Source organism: Ctenocephalides felis, unplaced genomic scaffold (genome assembly GCF_003426905.1).
Source record: "Ctenocephalides felis isolate EL2017-DRISC unplaced genomic scaffold, ASM342690v1 CF-g0.4_SCAFFOLD_03572, whole genome shotgun sequence".
NCBI classification, from domain to species: domain Eukaryota; kingdom Metazoa; phylum Arthropoda; class Insecta; order Siphonaptera; family Pulicidae; genus Ctenocephalides; species Ctenocephalides felis.
Window position 1 is genome coordinate 22520726 of NW_020539726.1, and position 19803 is coordinate 22540528.

The 19803-nt window shown below is 28.6% G+C and overlaps 1 protein-coding gene across 1 annotated transcript in view; it reads left to right on the plus strand.

The window, feature by feature from the left end:
- Window positions 1–19803, plus strand: part of LOC113387721 (abhydrolase domain-containing protein 2-like) — a 54087-nt gene that overhangs the window by 30068 nt on the left and 4216 nt on the right. Inside the window, exons 2-3 of the mRNA XM_026625090.1 lie at window positions 1874–2049; window positions 18158–18325. Of these exons, the coding sequence (XP_026480875.1) occupies window positions 1874–2049; window positions 18158–18325 (344 nt within the window). The remainder of the gene's footprint in view (window positions 1–1873; window positions 2050–18157; window positions 18326–19803) is intronic.

Below are 19803 nucleotides of genomic sequence, written 5' to 3' on the forward strand. Positions count from 1 at the left end.
TGTTTCCATATGGAGGTCATTATGCAGGATTTTATTAGATAAATACCCGGACGCTCTTGTGATGAGTCTTGAAGTTTTTGATTGTTGTCTCTGTAAGGCCTTGATTCTTGTTTTGCTGGGGCATTCCCAGAGCTCGACTCCATAGGTCCACATGGGTTTTATAACAAATTTGTAAATAAGATAGGATAGCTTGGAGTAACGTCCTATTAGCCAATACAGTGACCTGACTTTGCTTCGCAGCTCTTTTATTTTTAGTTTTTTTTTTGTTGTATCCGGTTTAGTTTTTGGTCCAAATAAATACTGAGGTATTTGATAGTGGATATCATTGATATTTCAATTATTATTATTAGAACGATCCGCCACAGTGAATTTAATAATGAAAATGCAATGATCACTTCATAAAATTTATATAACAACATTTTATTGTGGAATGAAACTAAGGTTAAAAGTTTGTTTTAACTAACCTAATATTATTATTGTCAAATTGTAGAATATACAGTGCCGTGTAGTGCATTTACTAGATCTAATAAGTTGAATTAATAAGCAATAACTACCTATGTGTATGTCGGTGAATATATTGTATTGTGTTTATACCTTTGTATAATTATTGTAGTTATAATTAATGTCATAGTCTGTTATCTTTAGTTTGATGTAACGTTGATTATATTTAAGTATTATTGTTCGCCAATTGCTAGTGTGCTAGATTACAAGGTCAATTAAACAATAATAAAAAAATTATAACAAACTATTTTAAGGTGACCATATGTCGCGGATTGGCCGGGACCGTCCCGATTTTCCGCCTTGCGTCCCGGCATTTTATAAAAGCAATATTTGTCCCGGTTTTAGGTGTTTTGTCCCGGATTTTTAAAAATGTTTTGATTGCCAATATATTTTCAAATATATTTCAACTAAAAAATTTGAACCCAAAAAATGTGCATATAAGTTTTTAGCTCACCAACACTCTCCCCATCGCTGTCACAGACATTCTAATCCGTCCCGGATTTCATGCAAAAAAATATGGTCACCTTAAGGGGGGTATTCTAGTGTAGAGCGATGAATTTCGGGTCATTTTTAAAGTGTCGTAAAGGAAAGCAATGAATGTTTTTACTATCAATTTTTTACCATTTGTTTATTAATATCATTAAGATACAAAACAAAAATTGAAAAATAAAAAAGTTAAAAATTGTAAAAACTGGCAACTGATGAAGTGGGTGGTCTCAAAAAATTGGCATCTGAGTCTTGACATGATTTCAGCCCTCCTAGCCATCGGAAATGCAAAAAATAAAAATATTATTATTCTACAATGATGTCGCAATCGGCTGAACTAGCGATGAGTAAAAAAAATTGTTTTTCACAAATTGGCGACTGTTTGAAAAAAAAAAAAAATTTTTTTATTGTTTTTTTGAGTTTCTCGAATTTTTAAAAAATAGTAAATATAGGAATTTCGGGATGATTCTAGTTCAGACTATAGATAGATCTATAAACAAGACTATCTGAAAATTTCAAATAAATTGGTCGAGTAGAACTCCAGAAATCGTGGAAAGAGTACTGAAAAAGTAAGTTCTGAGAAAAACGCATTTAAAGTTTTGCGTGAAGCCAAACCAGTATGGAGACCGAGTCAGTAAAATGCCTATATCTCCAAAAATAATTCATATTTTCAAAAACCTTTTTGTACTTATATTCTTAGATAGTAAATATGAAATAAAAAAAAAATCTATTTTTTTGAATTTCTACACTAGAATACCCCCTTAATTATTTAAACAAAACTAATATTAATACATATATTCTTTTCCGCGCTCAACAAAAATGTTTTTGTTTGAAAATATAAATATCACCAGCTCTGGCTTATATACATTTTTTGTTCTTTCCCCAGTTATGTGCCTCCTAGACTCTGGGGATTCAGCGGGCACGTGCAGACGATCGTGCACAGCATAGTGGGCCGCGTCAAGTGCCCACTGCCACTCGGAGAGAGGGTGTACCTGTCACTGGCTGATGGGTCGACGCTCACTTACGATCTATACAAAGCTCTTAATCCGGATAAACATGAAGGTAAATTTATTTTTGTATTCATTATTTAATACGATCTGCCAATTAATTAATTGGAAAGAGAATTATGTTGGAATGAGAATTTCCTCGGTTGGATGAAAACTGTAGAACACATGCTAAAACCTAGTAGGTAACCAAAACATGACGAATAGACATGACGAGTATGGGTGGGTGGTAATTATGTTAAGGAACTTAAATATTATTCTTACTTATTTTCAAAAAAAAACATCACGAAAAAATATAATAAAATCAGTTATATTTTTAAATAAATCAATTTATTATGTTGATTTCATTCCCTCTTTTAGTACCTGTTTGTAGTCACGAGCTAAAATCTAGTAGTTGACCATATATTGTTTGTCAGATCAGAAACAGAAATATATAGTATGGGTGGGGGCTATAATTATGTTAAGTAACTTAAATATTATTCTTTTTTTTCAAAAAAATACATGACGATTAAATATAATAAAATCAGTTGTATTTTCAAATCAATCAACTTTTATTAATTATTTCAAAACTTTTCATTCATTCATTCTCAGTATGATAAATTATAGTAATCGAAAAAAAAACGAAAATATGTTTTTTATATCTTTACGTGTGAAAGTTTTCTGAACATTTTGGCATACCTTAGGAAAAAATTGAATGATTCACAAAACGTTCTCTTGTATTGACTAAATGGAGATTGGGTTCAACAAAGGTCCAGCGGTTTTTGAGTTACAGAAAAAAAGGTAATGTAAATCGTCATTCTGCGGTCAAAAATGATTACTAGACATATGCACATCAAATTATCAGATATTTTATAGAGTTTTCAATAATAAGTAAAAATTTTGTTTCCATTTCTTTGGTTCCGCACCAAGATTTATAATATTCAAAGTTTACCTATATAATTCGAACAAATGTTCTCGATATTATCCACAGAATTGATCAACCGACTTGAATGGTTTCAAAATTTTCCAGAAAATTCGATATTTTTAAAAAATTCAAAAATTTTCAAGATTTTCATTTCATTTTTAACTCATTTATATTATCTTTTCAAAAGTTTCAAGAAAATTCCAAAAAAACTTCTAAATTCTCAAAAAATCTTTTAAATTAAATTAAATTACGTTTCGGAAAGTTCCAGCAATTTACTTTGAGGCACGATTCCATGCACCACTATTTTGCTTTTAACTATATGTAATGTTAAGTTTTCGGAAAGTTGCAGCAATTTGCCTTGAGGTATGATGCCATGCACCACTATTTTTTTTACTATTGGTCTTGTTAACTTTTTTTTGTATTGTATGAAATTATGTACCTTTCTATATTTCTTTGTACGTAATATTGCTTTAGTCACTAAAGTTTGATGTGTCTATTTGGTGTTGGGTATTTTGATATAGACAATTTTTGTAAAAATAAATATTCGAAATAAGGTGGAAATCCGGGACTGTCCTGCCCCCCAATCAAGGAACTATTGTCATCGTATTCTTGCTATAGTTTACAATTGGATATTTATATGGGTCACAAATAATTGTAATTTGATTCAGGCACACATTAGAACAATAGGTGTTTACAACTGGTGAATATGTTTTTTTTAAAAAAAAAACATGTAATTGTAATACTTTTACTTCTAAATTTGCGATGTTCAATTAACTTCCTGCTCATCAATTTGAGCTGCATTTTTTTTGAGTTCTAAAACATTTTTTGAGATATAATTTAAAGCTTTGTGTGTTGCATACAAACAAGTCAGTCTATGATTATTTCTAATAATACATGTTATTTATTTTTCAAGACATTTATATAATCACAAAATTTAAATTTAATATATCAAAATTGAAAAGGCTTACTACAGGGTAATCTTTTAGATCTAATGTTTAATATTTCATATATCATCAAAATTACTGAATGTCTTCCTTTTTGTAAAGACAGATTGTAATTCAATGAAGAGAAAAAAAATTCAAGACAAATACAATAGAAAATACACATAATGATATCCCAGATAACTTATTTATTGAATAATAGTTGTCAACCACAGATTCATCTCATATATCTTTTTCCAGGCACGTGCTGATATCAAATTCATTGAACTATATAATATTTTTTGTTGTTCACGTTTTTCTGCGTTGTAAGCAAACATGGGGCGAATTAAATTTTATTGATGTGAAAACACGTGCTCAATCACAATGAATTATCACATAATGAAAAATGAAAATGAAACTTCTTCATTAACTAAATTAATTTACTCTCCTTACTTATGTATAAATTTTTTGTATGAGATGTTAAATAATTATGTGTTTGGGTTTTATGCTAAATCCAATGCACGGTAACAATTAAAACACCAAGGTGCTAAAAAATTTTACTTATACTGTATTTTATCGTTTAATAACCTTTGGCCTTGCAAAACATTAAAGTCTCATAAATTATTGATGGTTTCATAGTTCGTCTTCACTTTATACCAGTTTGCCAACTGTGCCCTTAACCTCAGTCTATCGATTTATCTAATTAGACTACAGCAAACATATAAACATATTTTATGAAATTACCATAAAACTTCAGTAATCAATATCAATGTATGTAATATGATATCAAGCTGTTTCTAATGATAAATGCTAATCTAATTAATTGTACTTCTATATATCAAATTATGCTTGAAATTATCAGATAAGATGTCTGAAGAATGTAGAATCACTTCCATGTAATTCTTCATGACGAATTATTGATTTTAAAATATCTATATTATCTATGAATAATATAATTTGTCTATAAAATTTGATAGGTACTGGAGTGTCATTATATTATTCATATATAATTGGAAAATAATTGGATATCAATAGACAATCACTCTTTGTTTATTCATTCACTATCGTAATCGAATACTGTAGTAGAATAAATATATTTGTTCATATTTTGATTGATTTAAATTGTTCTGGTGTTGAAGAATTCCAAATAATGCTTTAACGCAATTTTTTATAGAATTTTATAATATGACATACATGCAATACATGTATATTTTGAATTTATATATACAAACACATGTGCTATGTTCCAGATATTGTATTTTATAATAACTTTCAAGAATTTTGCCTATATAAAAATAAGAATCATTTTATAGCAATGTCATGCTTTTATATTACATGCAATTATGTGAAGAATGAATTATTTTTTAATTGTAAAATGTAACATGTTGATTCAAATAATTATGCGTTATAGTTATATCAGAAAATTGTAGAATAACCTTTTTAATTAACACTTACCTATTGTTTTAGAAATATTCTACTAAAACCTTATAGTATAGAAATAAATGTTTATTATACACACATATATTCTATCAGGGGGTGTTCCATGTCGTAACGGTTAAACGCACTGCCTTGTGTGGTTATGGTCGCGAATTCGAACCCCACTCTCATAACTTGATATCATGCAGTAGTGATATCAATTTTCACTTGAAGACATAGATCTAAAATATTCTTCCACTTGAAAATAGCCTCTTTCGGGCACTATTGTGTGATATGGCAATAGGAAAACTCTTACAGTATCTTTCACTGAATCAAGTTCGCTCATAAGTCACTAGGGCAGTACTACCCATTATTATTTATATACTACTATGAATTATCTGAAAACATATTTTATTGCTAAGAGTCAAGCCAATATAGGTGAAGATTTTGCAGAAACTGTTAAATTAATTATTATAATTATTTTTAAAGCCTTTATAATAATCACTGTTCAGCTTCAAGAGATGAAAATTTTTCTTCAGATGGGTTAGGTTTGATTTATTTCAGCTTTCTGGGCTGAGGTATTTTTGTTTTTCGCGAATTCTAAAAAATATAGCATATTAATTGATTTTTATTTTTAATTTATGCCTAGTAATTAATTAGTGCCGTTAATATTACAAAATTCATCGATATCATTTTGTATCCTAATTTAAAATACAGGCAATATATTTCTTGAGCTGTTGTTAACCACGAATTGTTTCATATTCAAGCAAATTCAAGTAAAATCGTACAATTTCATTTTTGCACTAATCATTATTTTTGATGAAAGAGGTAATCCAAACATATTTTAAACAAATACATAAAATAAATAATTTTTTAATTTAATATTTTATTAAAAATACTTAATTGCTTTCCTTAGGGCTTTAACCTTTCTTTAATACCAACCTAAAATATTCTGGTAGATAATGTACTAACCTATTTTATTTTGGTAGCTGTTTGTGTAAAAACAGATTTCATACAAAATAATTGGAATAAAACATTCCAGACTAGACCCATTTATATCTATCAAATCATCGTCTGTCGTCATATCATGTTGTCAAGCCATTTTCATATTATAATCTCTAACACAATAATATAAGGCTTGTATTCATTTATGCTTGTTGACTAGAGAGTGGGTCAAACGTAGGTTAAGTCTATATTAATGATTTATTATTTGAGTCTGTTGTGGTGTAATGGTTAAGAACATGGGCTATCACAAACTAGTCCGGGGTTCGATTCCAACTTTGGCCAGCTCGATATCAAGCAGTATTTTACCAAATTTCTACTTGAAGTAATATACGTGTATTGTCTATGTATATATATCTGGTATATATATATATATATATATATATATATATATATATATATATATTGCCGCAATACCTACGAAAAGCGAATTTCGCTTGAGATTATATTTTAAGATATACCTAAATTTTATACTTAAAATATAATCTCAAGTGAAATTTGCTGTTCGTGGGCATTGTTGCAACATATATATCAGGCAGATATCCATATCCAATACACATATAGCGACCGATTCTGCTGCACAACAGACCAATGTTATGGCAAGGCCATGTTACGCTCCAACTTCCATACATTATGCTACTGAATCATACTGAATACTGTCAAAATGTCATGTTCATTATACATTATATTGTTATACATAAACTGCAACGTCACTCGTATGTTATGAAGCTGGGTCAGAATGGACCCTGGACCCTGTTATCTAAAATCGTTTTTTGGCATTTGTGCGATTTCTAGTTTAGGTTTTTTATCTGACAACCTGAAAAAAATGCCTGACTGCACAGCAATCACATGGCTTTTGCCAATATTCATAACTATTTTCTATGGAAAGTTCTACATAACATAGCCTTGCCATAACATTGGTCTGTTGTGCGGCAGAATCGGTCTCATAGTCTTCACAGAAAATGGCTGAGTAATTGACCGTTGGGTTGCTATGTCAAGAAATATACTGGGATAAGATGTACATTAGCGAACACAACTCATATTAAATATAGTTTTGATGGCTGTTAAAAAATTGTGATCCTAGAGTTAATTGAGATACATAATTCCATTTGAAAATTTAATATTGATTTTATATTTAGTGTTCAAAAAAATTATTCGAAAAGTTATTAAAGCATATTTGTGACATTTTTAAATGCATTTTCAATATAATAGTGCTGCATGAATATTTAATTTTTGGCAATATATACTACTAAAATTATTGGGATAATTTTATAATAATAAATATAAAATGATATACTTACTCATTGTCAGTTACTTGCTTGCCCCTATATAATTCCCAGATACTCTTTGTATGTAAGATGTTGATTTTACACAGTATTTATTTTTCATTTTTGAGATTTAACTTTTTGTTATTATTATTTCAAGTCTGGACTGTTCTAAATTCTTTCATAAGAATCTAACCTTTTGACTTGAATTAATTTTTTTACATTAAATTATTTAGAATTATTTTTTTTGCATTTGCTAGAATTGTTAGAATCTTTAGTTATTAGTAAACGTAAATTAAATACTCTCTTCATAAAATATATTTGTGCATCTATCTTATAACTATGACAAAATGTTGTTAATTTATTATTTAACCGCACAATGAATTTTTCATATTTAAAATTTAAATGAAACTAATAAATCTACTTTACTTTTAAAATTTAACATTTTTTATCAATGTTCAGTCCAAAATTTATAGGTACTAATGAAGAATTAAAATTACCTCAAATCTTTAAAAATGAATCGATGTTTAGTCCAAAATTTAGAAGTACCAATGAAGAACTAACTCTTGACATTTTATTAAATAGGAAAAAAAATAGTTTTTTTTGCGGAAAATATTCTTCTTTTTAATGATAGCATATGTTCTCGATTTTAATATATAAATATATCAGTTAGTTTGTAAATTGTCTAGATTTAAGATTAGATCCAGTCAAATTCAAAGTGATTAATAAGACAGTAATTTAAATCAAGTGTGTTTTATATATAGGTCTGCGATCTTGAATGTATTTTATAGAAACCTATATCATCTTTCTTACAAATTTCCGCAAATTGTTTTGAAATGCGTAGCTTGAAATAGCATGTTTATAACAAAATTAACTTTTATTGAAATATCATCGTATACAATAATAAAGTGCTTAAAACTATATTATACGTGCATGTATATAATGAGATGTCAAACAGTCAGCATATAATTAAATAACAATTTTATATTTTACAACTTAACAATGAATGCGCAAACATTATTAGTAGAACGAAACTCTTGAAATTTAATTCATTTCTCAATGCTCAAACTCTCGAAATCAGTTTTTTTTAAATGAAGTTCCAAAGTTCAAAATATTGTGTAGATTTTTATTTGTTTGTAATGATTACATTTTAGTCAATAGCTGTTTTATACATTTTTACGAATATCACTATTTGTGGAAATGTATGAAAACCATCTTATGAACAAGTGTAGGATAAGAATAATGAAAGTGAAGATTTTTTTGTCTTTTATTGTTTTGTTTAACTAAGTATAAGTTGCATTAAAAAATGATAAGTATTTCAGTTGCTCTTCTCTGATCTCAAATTTCCATAAGTATACTACTATCAAATTTCCATAAGTATACTACTATAGATTTTGTTCTTTAGTAACTAACGAACAGATACTAAACATTGTCCAATTAAAATCATTAATATTTATACAAGTTTTTCTTAATTCAAGATCATTTCAATTGTCGAATACGTTTTGATTTTGTCTCATAAATCTCTAACAGATCAGAGGAATTTTTTGTATGTATAATCGCAAAACATGTATGATTCAGATTTAGCACCTGAAGTATAAAACCTTATCTTTTATCATTTCATGCAAATAAGAAACAAGGCGCGAAATTGTTACGTATTTTAAGCGTGAATAACTAACAATACACGGCCAATAAAGTTTTGCTTCTCATGTGAATCGATAACTTGAAATAATTTGCGTATTTATATTCATATTTTAGTTCTGGAAGAAAATTATGTGTAACGTGCTGAAAAGCAAAAATATTTTTAGACTGTTTGATTGATTTTTCATATTTGGCGAGATATTGTAGACTGAACAAGTTAAAGATCAATTTGGGTCTTAAAGTATACTAACAAGGAGAACCTCAGGTCTATTTGCCTGGGATTTTGATGAAACTTCGCATGGAGATTAAGTTGATAGTCAAAACAAAACCATGAAAATATTAAAGTCCTATGAGAAGTGGTATAATTATAAAAAAATGGCAAACCGGGCGAACTCCGTTTCACCACCAGATGGTTTCATTTTATGTAGCATTTCGTTTGGTGATTAAAAGACGAAGAAAAAAATTGCCTGCTGTTGAAATTGAATAAAAATTTGCACAATACACGTGATTGATTTGATGGTTTCCAATTGAAATGTTAGGTAACGAATAACTTATTTGTTTTACTCTTTTTGCACAATTTCACAGTGAACATAATGCCGGTTTGTCACATGAAATTAACTGAGCAGAGAACAATGAGTAGCTATCAAACAAATGAGTAGCAGTCAAACAAAAAATCGTATTCTTTCCTTATCTATGCAAAAAATCTTAGTTTGTAGTACATGCTAAGTATCGAAGATGACGCTGTATGTGAAAAAAGAAAAATGTGTTTTCCGCTATTCTGTTGAAATCTTTCTTTAATTTTCTGTGCTATAAACCTCACGGAGTCAGAGACAGGAAAGATATTAAACTAACTACCTGAAAGTCTCTATCATTTTGCGAAGCTACTTCTAGACAAGTAAATCTGTTGTTCTTCAATTCTAGACAACTAAATCTGTTGTTCTCCTTATAAAATGATTGTCACGTGTATTATTAGTTTAGGTATGAAATTAAGTGAGCTATAGGTTTTAAGATAACATAGAGTATCAACAATAATAGTGTTGCGTTTTTTTTACATTTGTATGAATATTTATATTTTTATTACTAGCTCAGTTTGGGCCTAAATCCTAGATCCGCCAACGATTTCATGTTTCATTGTAATTAGATCATTCATCATAGTCATCATCGTCATAATATGCTGGCGCTGCTCTATAATTTCCTCCATGCTTCTGCGAATTTTGTTTATTCAACAAACTTTTATCAAAAACTTCCACATCTCTGATTTTTAAAGATTTATTTTCTGCTATTGGTTTTTCCTTGGTCTTATACACCTTATAGTTTTTCGCACTTTCCGCCGCTCGAAGTGACGAACGCTTCGGTCTGACTTCATCGTCAACTTCCGAAGCTTCAGCTTGTTTTTCAGAACCGGCATCTGATTTAGCTTTGATCATTTCATACATTTCGTCAAAAGCTTTTGTATCAAAAGTATCGGCAGATGTGATTTTTTCTATTAGGTAACGGAGGTAGCTGTCAGCTGCGACATGTCGGTCGTTTTTAGGAGGAAATTTACCGGATTCTGGGTCGACAACGTCAACGCTGATGTCGATGTTTTCTTCGGATTTGGATGGCGATTTAGAGTCGTCTACTTCCATTACCATGGAGTCCATTTGGGTTGATGAATATTCCTTGAAATAATGCACTTTGTTCGGATCGCACTGTAATATCATTAAAAAGTTATTGAAATCAATTATAGAGATAGATCATATAAACTTGGCAGTCTATTGCAATGGCTGACTGATATTCAATTATAGTTTTGCGGTAATTTCTAATTATTATACTTGAATCAAATTCAAGTGGATTATCATGGCTGAAAGCATTAAATAAATTCCACTAGAAAAAATGATAAGAGAGGTTTGTATTTTGTTAAATTGTATTAAATTTGAGAGAACTTATGAGTACTTATTGATAAATGGCGATTACTAGAAATATTTCATGTTAAAAGGATTTATTTCGATTTCTCCGTTTCGCTATGATTAAAATACAGTGGTACCTCGACTTACGAGCGACTCCTCATACGTAATACGAGAAATCGAGATACGTGACTAAAAATTCATATTCGCTGCTTCGATATACGAGCAAAATGCCAAATACGCTGGCAAAATGAAAATATGAAAATTTTTGTCGGTTGTAACAATTATTTAGAAATATTTTGGCTGTTGTATGGTAGTAAATTATTACTTTTTATATTTAATTATTAAACAACAATTAAATTTATTTTTAATACTCGAAACACTTGACAAAAACTACAGTACGAAACTACGGAACGAATTAATGCCTTTTCAGTGTATTTTTATGAAAAAAATTATTTGTCTCGAGATACGAGCGTGGTCACGGAACGAATTAAACTCGTACGTCGGGGTACCACTGAATATAATCAGTAGCATTTTCTTTAATTCAATTATAATTAAGTACCTATTGATAAATACATTTTATCAAATTTGATATATGTCATGGAGATATTTCAAAGGTCGAAACAGAAAATTAAGAAAATATTTTAATTGTTTGAAACAAATCTAGATAAATTTTACATGCATTTATGGCAATGAATTTTCATCGAGCAATCAATACATGATAGAGTTTTCTTAGTCAACTATTTAGTCAAATATCATATCTAATAATTAGGAATATGGTATTTAGTTATTTTATACGGATATGTTCATATAATGGTATGATAGTATAAATAAAATTATGAAGAATATTATATAGAATAATAACTATTAAATTTTATTATTAAGTTTCTAATTGAATTGATAGTTTATTGTTTCATATTGATCGATAAATACTATGAGTTTTTTTATATGTATTGGTATTATTCACTTGAACTATTGATCCAAATATTTGATCAATTAATAACCCATTGTGTATGGTTTTACAATGCAGATTACAATAACTCGTTTAGATTCTGCATTGTGTTACATAATTGCAAATTTGTATTATGAAGTATAAAAATTTAATTTTTTTTTATATTGATTATTTATATGATTAATTATCTAACTCACATCTTTCTGGCAATCCGGATCAGTATTATCAATTCTGGAATCCCTTGAAACTTTTTTGAACTTGACTTGCCTTCCATTTGTCAGGGAACATTGCAACATCAATGTGCATACAAAAACTGTTTTTACCGTTGTAAATAACATGATTATGGAACAACCCGATCTATAAAGTGAAAAAATAAGAACACAATTAACCCTTTCCACTCGGATGCCGCCAAAATACATAAAAATCTCGCAACTTGCGAGTGGAAAGGCTTAATTTCACTATTAAATTCATAAAGAAAATTAAATTAAATACTGGAGTCAATTATGAAAAATATTTTTTTACAAATTATTTTGTAATAAACTTTAGTTATTTTTATTGACACATTTTTTTTAATAAAATTAGTTTTTTTTTTGAATTATCATAATACTACAAAGAGAATATTCACTTTTCAATCATTCACAAAATAAAATAAATCATAATAACTTTGTAGATCCTAATCACTTATCACTAAAATATTAACTTTTATTTGTTTATATAGAATTCGACAGAATTTTAATTAAAACTATCTATAGTTAAATCACAACACAATTAATTTTACTATGAAATTTCAGAAACAAGTTAATTTGAAAACTGGAATCAATTATAAATAATGTTGATTTTTTGTACTTCATTTGCATATTATTTTGTAGTACAGTTAAGTTATTTTCATTCATCTTTTTTATAATAAAGTTAGTTTTTTTAAATTAACATAATAATAAATTACAAAGAGAATATTCACTTTTTAATCATCAATAAAAAATAAAATAAATCACAATAACTTTGTAGATCTTAATCACTTATATCTAAAATATTAACACATGTTTTATTAACTTTTACTCATTTATATTGAATTCGTCAGAATATTATTTAAAACCAACCAATCAAAACACAAATCATTTCACTATGAAATTTCAGCAACAACCAGTTAATTTAAAAACTGGAATCAATTATAAATAATGTATATTTTTTATAATTAATTTGCAAATTATTTTGTAGTAAACTTAAGTTATTTTTATTGATCTTTTTTATAATACAGTTAGTTATTTGAAATAAACATAATAATAAACTATAAAGGGAAAATGCACTTTTCAACCACCAATAAAATAAGAAAAAACACTTTAATTTAGTAGATCACTTATCACTAAAATAGTAACTCATATTTTATTAACTTTTAATCATTTATATAGAATTCGACTACATGAAAATACAATTAATTTTACTATGAAATTTCAGCAACAACAAGTTAATTCAATAACTGGAATCAATTATAATTTGCAAATTATTTTGAAGTAAATTTATTCGAATTTGAAAATTCGAGAGAATATTAATTAAAATAATTATATTTTATTTGCGTAATTTTAAAATTCATTGAGTTGTAATATAAGTAACCTAAGTGGAATTTAGATATTCAAAAACAAAACAAAAATTATAATTTTCATTGATATGATTGGAATATCAAGATATCTGTACTTCATTACTGGAATACCAGAACAGCAAAATGCTATTTTATTGAAATTAAAATCATCCATTTGATAATATAATTTTCGTTTAATTGAAGTGAATTTGCTTGAATGCAAAGCGGAAAAATAAACATTTCAATATCAGCAATAAAAAAAAATAATTTCATATTAAACTTACTAATCACTTATGAATTTTTCACTATTTTATATAACTCTATATCGAGTTCCTTATTAGATTTGCATAAAAACGTTTGCAAGTCGCAAGTAATAATGATTTTTCGAGAGGAGTTGCTTATATACCGTCGGCTGTGATAAATTGTCACTTTTATATGTATCGAAACCAAAAAAGTTATGTCAGACCAGACCGACTTTTAACCGAAACATGTCGAACTAACGCTACATATATAAATGTGCAAAACATGACGGAATGTACAAGAAAATTGATATCGTTTTGTATTTTACTTTCACGTCCCCGGTCGAAAACCAATCGAACCTGGTCAAATTGCCAAATCTCTGAGGTTGAAAATTCAACGTCGAACGATTATTGATTGATTTTTTGCGGCCGAGTATTGCACCTCGCGCGACAAATTAACGCCGAGATTTGTCAAGAAGTTGTATTTAAAAAGTGATATTGCAAACGATTGTGTTGCGACTATAGTTTTTGTTTTAATGATGAAAAAGTGTATAACAATTATACCGATGCAAATCTATCAGATATAATTGGAAAGTGTACTCAGAAACAGAGCCGTAGTAATGGTGCACCAGAAGACTAGGTGATGTTTCTTGTAAAAATGGGATTTTGCTTGGATTAATGGATGGAGCTATGGGATTTGAATTAGAAGTTCCATAACCCCGTCGGACAGCTTGTTGTCAAGCAGTGGTTAGATCGGTTCATTCAAATAGCTATTCATCAGTATTTGAATCAACAAAACAAAAGTGTATAACAATTATACCGATTAAATCTATCAGATATAATTGGAATGTGTAGTCAAAAACAGAGCCGTAGTAATAGTGCACCAGAAGGCTAGGTGATGTTTCTTGTAAAAATGTTATTTTATTTGGAGTAATGGTTAGAGCTATGGGATTTGAATAAGAAGTTTCAAACCCTTTCGGGTAGCTTGATATCAAGCTGTAGTGGCATCGGTTCTTTCAGATAGCTGTTACCGATATTGCTGCATCAATCAAAAGAAAATTTATCAGTATTTGAATCAACATAACAAAAAAACGATTATACCGATGCAAATCTATCAGATATAATTGGAAAGTATATTCAGAAACAGAGCCGGAGTAATACTGCACCAGAAGGCTAGGTAATGTTACTTGTAAAAATAGGATTTTTCTTCGATTAAATGTTGGAGCTATGGAATTTGAATTGGAAGTTCCGTAACTCCTTCGGACAGCTTGTTGTCAAGCAGTGGTTAGATTGGTTCATTCAAATAGCTATTCATCAGTATTTGAATCAACAAAACAAAAGTGTATAACAATTATACCGAATAAATCTATCAAATATAATTGTAAAGTGTATTCTGAAACAGAGCCGTAGTAATAGTGGTACTAAAAGGTTAGGTGATGTTTCTTGTAAAACTGAATTTTTTCTTGTATTATTGGTTGGAGCTGTGGTATTTGCATCAGTAGTTCCATAACTTCTTCGGACAGCTTGATGTCAATCAGTGGTGACATCGGTTCATCCAAATAGCTTTTGACGATATTGCTGCATCAATCAATAATACATTCATCAGTATCGTTGATACTGATGAATTTGTTATCTGATGCAGTAATACCGATTAGTTATTTGGAAGAACCGTTGTCACTAGTACTTGAATTTAAAAAACTGATAATGAAAAAATGTAATTGACATAATTAAAATTTTATTAAGTGAGTTAAGTTGTGTAATACTATGGCGATATAATAACCTATGTGGAATGATCATAGCTATTAAAAAATCATTTAGAATTTTTAACGGTATGTTGTAAAGAATTTTCATTAATAGAATATAAAAATATTCTGATTTTATTACTGGAATATCAGAATTGCAAATGCAATTTTATTGAAATCAAAAATGCTCATGTATTATAATTTTTTCTCTTAATTGAATAAATTAAAAAACAAATATTAATTCAATATTCTGATACTGATGAATTTGCTATTGATTATTGCAGCAATACCGATTATAGTTATTTTTATGAAACGATGTCACTACTGCTTGACATCAAGCGGTCCGAAAAGCTTATGGAATTTATAATTCAAATTTCATAATCGTTTATTCAGCACAACAACTCATAGCACTCATTAAATTCTGTTTGCCGTTTATGCCTAAAAAAATAGCTAAATTTCTATTATATATTTCCCAAAATATTTGTTCAATATGAAATAGTATGTAATTAATGGCACTAAAATATAATACAAACGATTCATAAATAAAGAATAATAAAAATTAACCTGTACAGATAGTAATTAGTTGTCAGCGGTCTATGATGCAACTTTTTTCTCTGCAACAAAAATCTTTTTACTATTTGTTGGACATTCTATTACATCGAAAGATAAGAGAATCTAAGAACGTTAAAGGATAGCTGGTTAAGAATCTGAGAATAATCTATGGCATTGTTGTTTTATTATGATTATTTGTTAAATTTATCTGGAGCAGATTGTAGGCAAATCCAGATTCAGGATATAATTTTGTTGGATCGTTACTGCTTTATTTTAAATTGTTCACAGATCCTTAATATTATTCTCAACGATTCATGTGCATCAGTACAAATGTTAGCTATATCATTATTACACCTTGTCGCCAATTTTATAAATCGATTGCACACATTTCCTGATTAGATTCTAATCCGTCTCTGCTACAGTTACCTAATAATTTTCCATCCTTATAGTTTTGTTTGTTCACCGAACTAAAAACTCATTTGATGAACGTTTTGGGTGTAGCAAGAATTTCTATTCAAAGCAATTACTCGCAATTATTTTGCATTTACATCATTTCTCTTGCCCTGATGTTTTATAGTTTAATTACATATTCCATTGCATGATTTTTTTTAAAACTATTTTTTTGTTATTGTCGAGTTCAACAACATTTTAAATAGAAAATAATTATTTCCTTTCTCTCAAGTTAAATTTTTCCATTACAAGTAATGCGGCATTCAACGCGAATGTAATTGATTTTAAGTTACAGACTTATGTTAGCAAATGAATTATAGAATAATTATTAAAAAATATGTCATTTCAAAATGAAATTAAAAAAACTATTTAAAAAAAAGTTTCAAAAAAAATCAAAATTTTTACGATTTTTTCTAGGTACTAAAAATACACGTGATGTTGTGTCGGGGTGGATTGCTAATTTTGGAGGGGGTCCAAAAATCCATAAAAATCGCTCACGTGATTAATGGACCCTAGGGGTTGCTAAATCACAGTTCTTATTAACTAAGTCGATTGTTTACTCGTATCGGGAAGTTCAGGCAACCTTCTTAAATGCAAAATGCCACTTACGCTTAGTTTAATTTGTTATCTTATTAACTTCCCGTAGGGTAAGTTATAGTAATCGCAAAAAAATCGAAAATGAAAATTTTTATATATCTTTACGTTTCAGAGATTTCTGAATATTTTGGCATACCTTAGAAAAAATGGATGTATGTGTGTGTGTGTGTGTGTGTGTGTGTGTGTGTGTGTGTGTGCGTGTGTGTATGTATGTGCGGATACAAATTTTCGTCGACGATTTCGGGAACACGGATCAACCGATTTGAATAATTCAAAAAACATTCGATTCGTATTGATAAGGAGACGTGCTGATTAGTTTTTGGCGAAGGCAGGTCTAGCCGTTCCGGAGATACGGGGCAAAAAGTGCCGAAAACGGTAACTCAGTTTTTAAGAGAACGGAGCGTCCGATTTTAATAATTCAAAAAACATTTTACTTGTATTGACAAGATGAAGAATTGATCAAATTTTCATAAAGGCAGGTCTAGCGGTTTCGGAGATATAACGAAAAAAGTAAAAAAAAATGTCATTTGGCGGTCAAAAATGATCATTAGACATATGCACATCAAATTTTCAGATATTTTATAGAGATTTTAACAATAAGTATAAATTTTGTTTATTTTCCTATGGGTTCCGTATCAATGTTTACCCGTTAGACAGCGACGCCGCGCTTACGCGCTTTATATTTCGTCTCTATGCAGTTAAAGCAGTACGATTGCTCTGAGAAACAAGTTCAGATCTTCCAAAATATGTCAAAATAAAGAAAACATTTAAAAAAAAAAATTAAAAAAAAATTTTTTTTTTTAATTTTTTTTAAACAAATTTTTTTTTCAAAAAAAAGTAATGTTTTGTCCAATTTATAGTTTCTCAAAAATCTTATTTTTTCGAAGTAGATTTTTTTCAATTTTTCAATTTTAATCGTTTTTAAAAAAAAAAATAATTTTTGGTACGGGAAGTTCCAGCAATTTGCCTTAAGGCACGATGCCCTAATTGCCTTAAGACAGAATTCCACTTACAGCTAGTTTTTTTTCAGATGAGGTAACTCTGGCAGTGTGCCCTGGCATAGGTAACTCTTCGGAGTCGGTCTACATTCGCACATTTGTCCATTACGCACAATATTACGGATACAGATGTGCCGTACTTAATCATATTGGTGCCTTATCTGGAGTGCCTGTCACTAGCTCTAGAATTTTCAGTTATGGTATGTAAATAAAGCTAAATTATAAAAAATAATATTTATAACAAAAAACGTCTAAGGACTTTATTTCATAATATAATCTGTCTGTCTTTGGAAAAACAACTGTTACAGATTAATATCTTAACAAATTGTATTCCAATGGCTTATAGGCTACTTGAAAATGAATTAAATCAATTTTAAAAGAATTAGTATAATTACACTATATTAAGAAAATAGCTTTATAAGAAAGAATAGAATAGTAAAAAATGTTTCGACGATTTTTATGAATTTTTATTTGACGGTAGAGACCATAGTCTTATAGATCGTACTAAAATATTACGGCCCTACGACAAGTCGTTCAATTTTGAAAATTCGTCAAAGTTTGCAAAAATATGTATCGTTTTTTTGGTGTTTGTCAAAATTAGAAATTTCATCGACGTTTGCTTAGAAACCTCTGAACCGATTTCAAAATTTTAAAAGCCAATCAATGTATTTCTATGTGGATTATCTTTTCTCGGTTTTGTGCCACGAAGCAGAAAAGTGAAAAAATTTTCGTCCACGTGTTAGCTCTCAATTCTGAATCGATTTTAAAAAAATCAAGAACTGTTCGAAAGATATTGGTTGGGAATGATACTGATAAGCTTTTGGTAAAAATCTACCGAGCCGTTTTCTTGAAATTAACCGTTGAACCAATTTTTTTGGCGATTTTTATGAACCTTTTTTGGCAATAGATATCATAGTCTTATAAAACATACTAAAATGTTACGGCTTTACGACAAATAGTTTAATGTTAAAAGTTCATCAAAGTCTGAGTAAATATTGTAGTCAAAATTGGTGTCAAAAGTTGCTTTTGTGATGAGATGAGTTAAACATTTATTAATTCATAAAAATTTAAAATGATAAGCTACAATTTTAGGGCATACAAGCACTATAGTGTCTCTGCAATATAATTAATATAATTACAGTTAATTTAATTGTGTTTAAGAAAATTCTATTCGAAATTGCAATGTTTAGATTTAATTGATAGCGATAGCTTTATTTTCCATATAAATAGTTGAAAATTTTATCTAAATATCTAAATCTCAAATTTGATTAAGTCAATTACTACACATTTCGGGAGGTTTATGGAACTTGCCTTAAGGCTAAATGCCATTTTCAACTAGTTTAATAATTAATTTAAACGTATATGTAATATAATATAAAGAATATTTGAATTGAATCAATTTTATAAAGCAAATCGAGAGAAGATTTGAAATAAAAGATTTAAAGAAATTACAGTATGTATACTTAAGAATAGATTAGAAGAACTTACAGTGTTGATTCCATTTATTTTCTTTACTTTAATTAATAGTATATAGAGTTTAATATTAAAATTGTCGAATTTTAGCACATTTTTATTATTATTTTGTACGAGGTTCTGCCAATTTAAATTTGATGCCATTAATTAATTACCTAATATAACTGTTGATGATCATTGTTGAAAATCAACGACATGGAACACT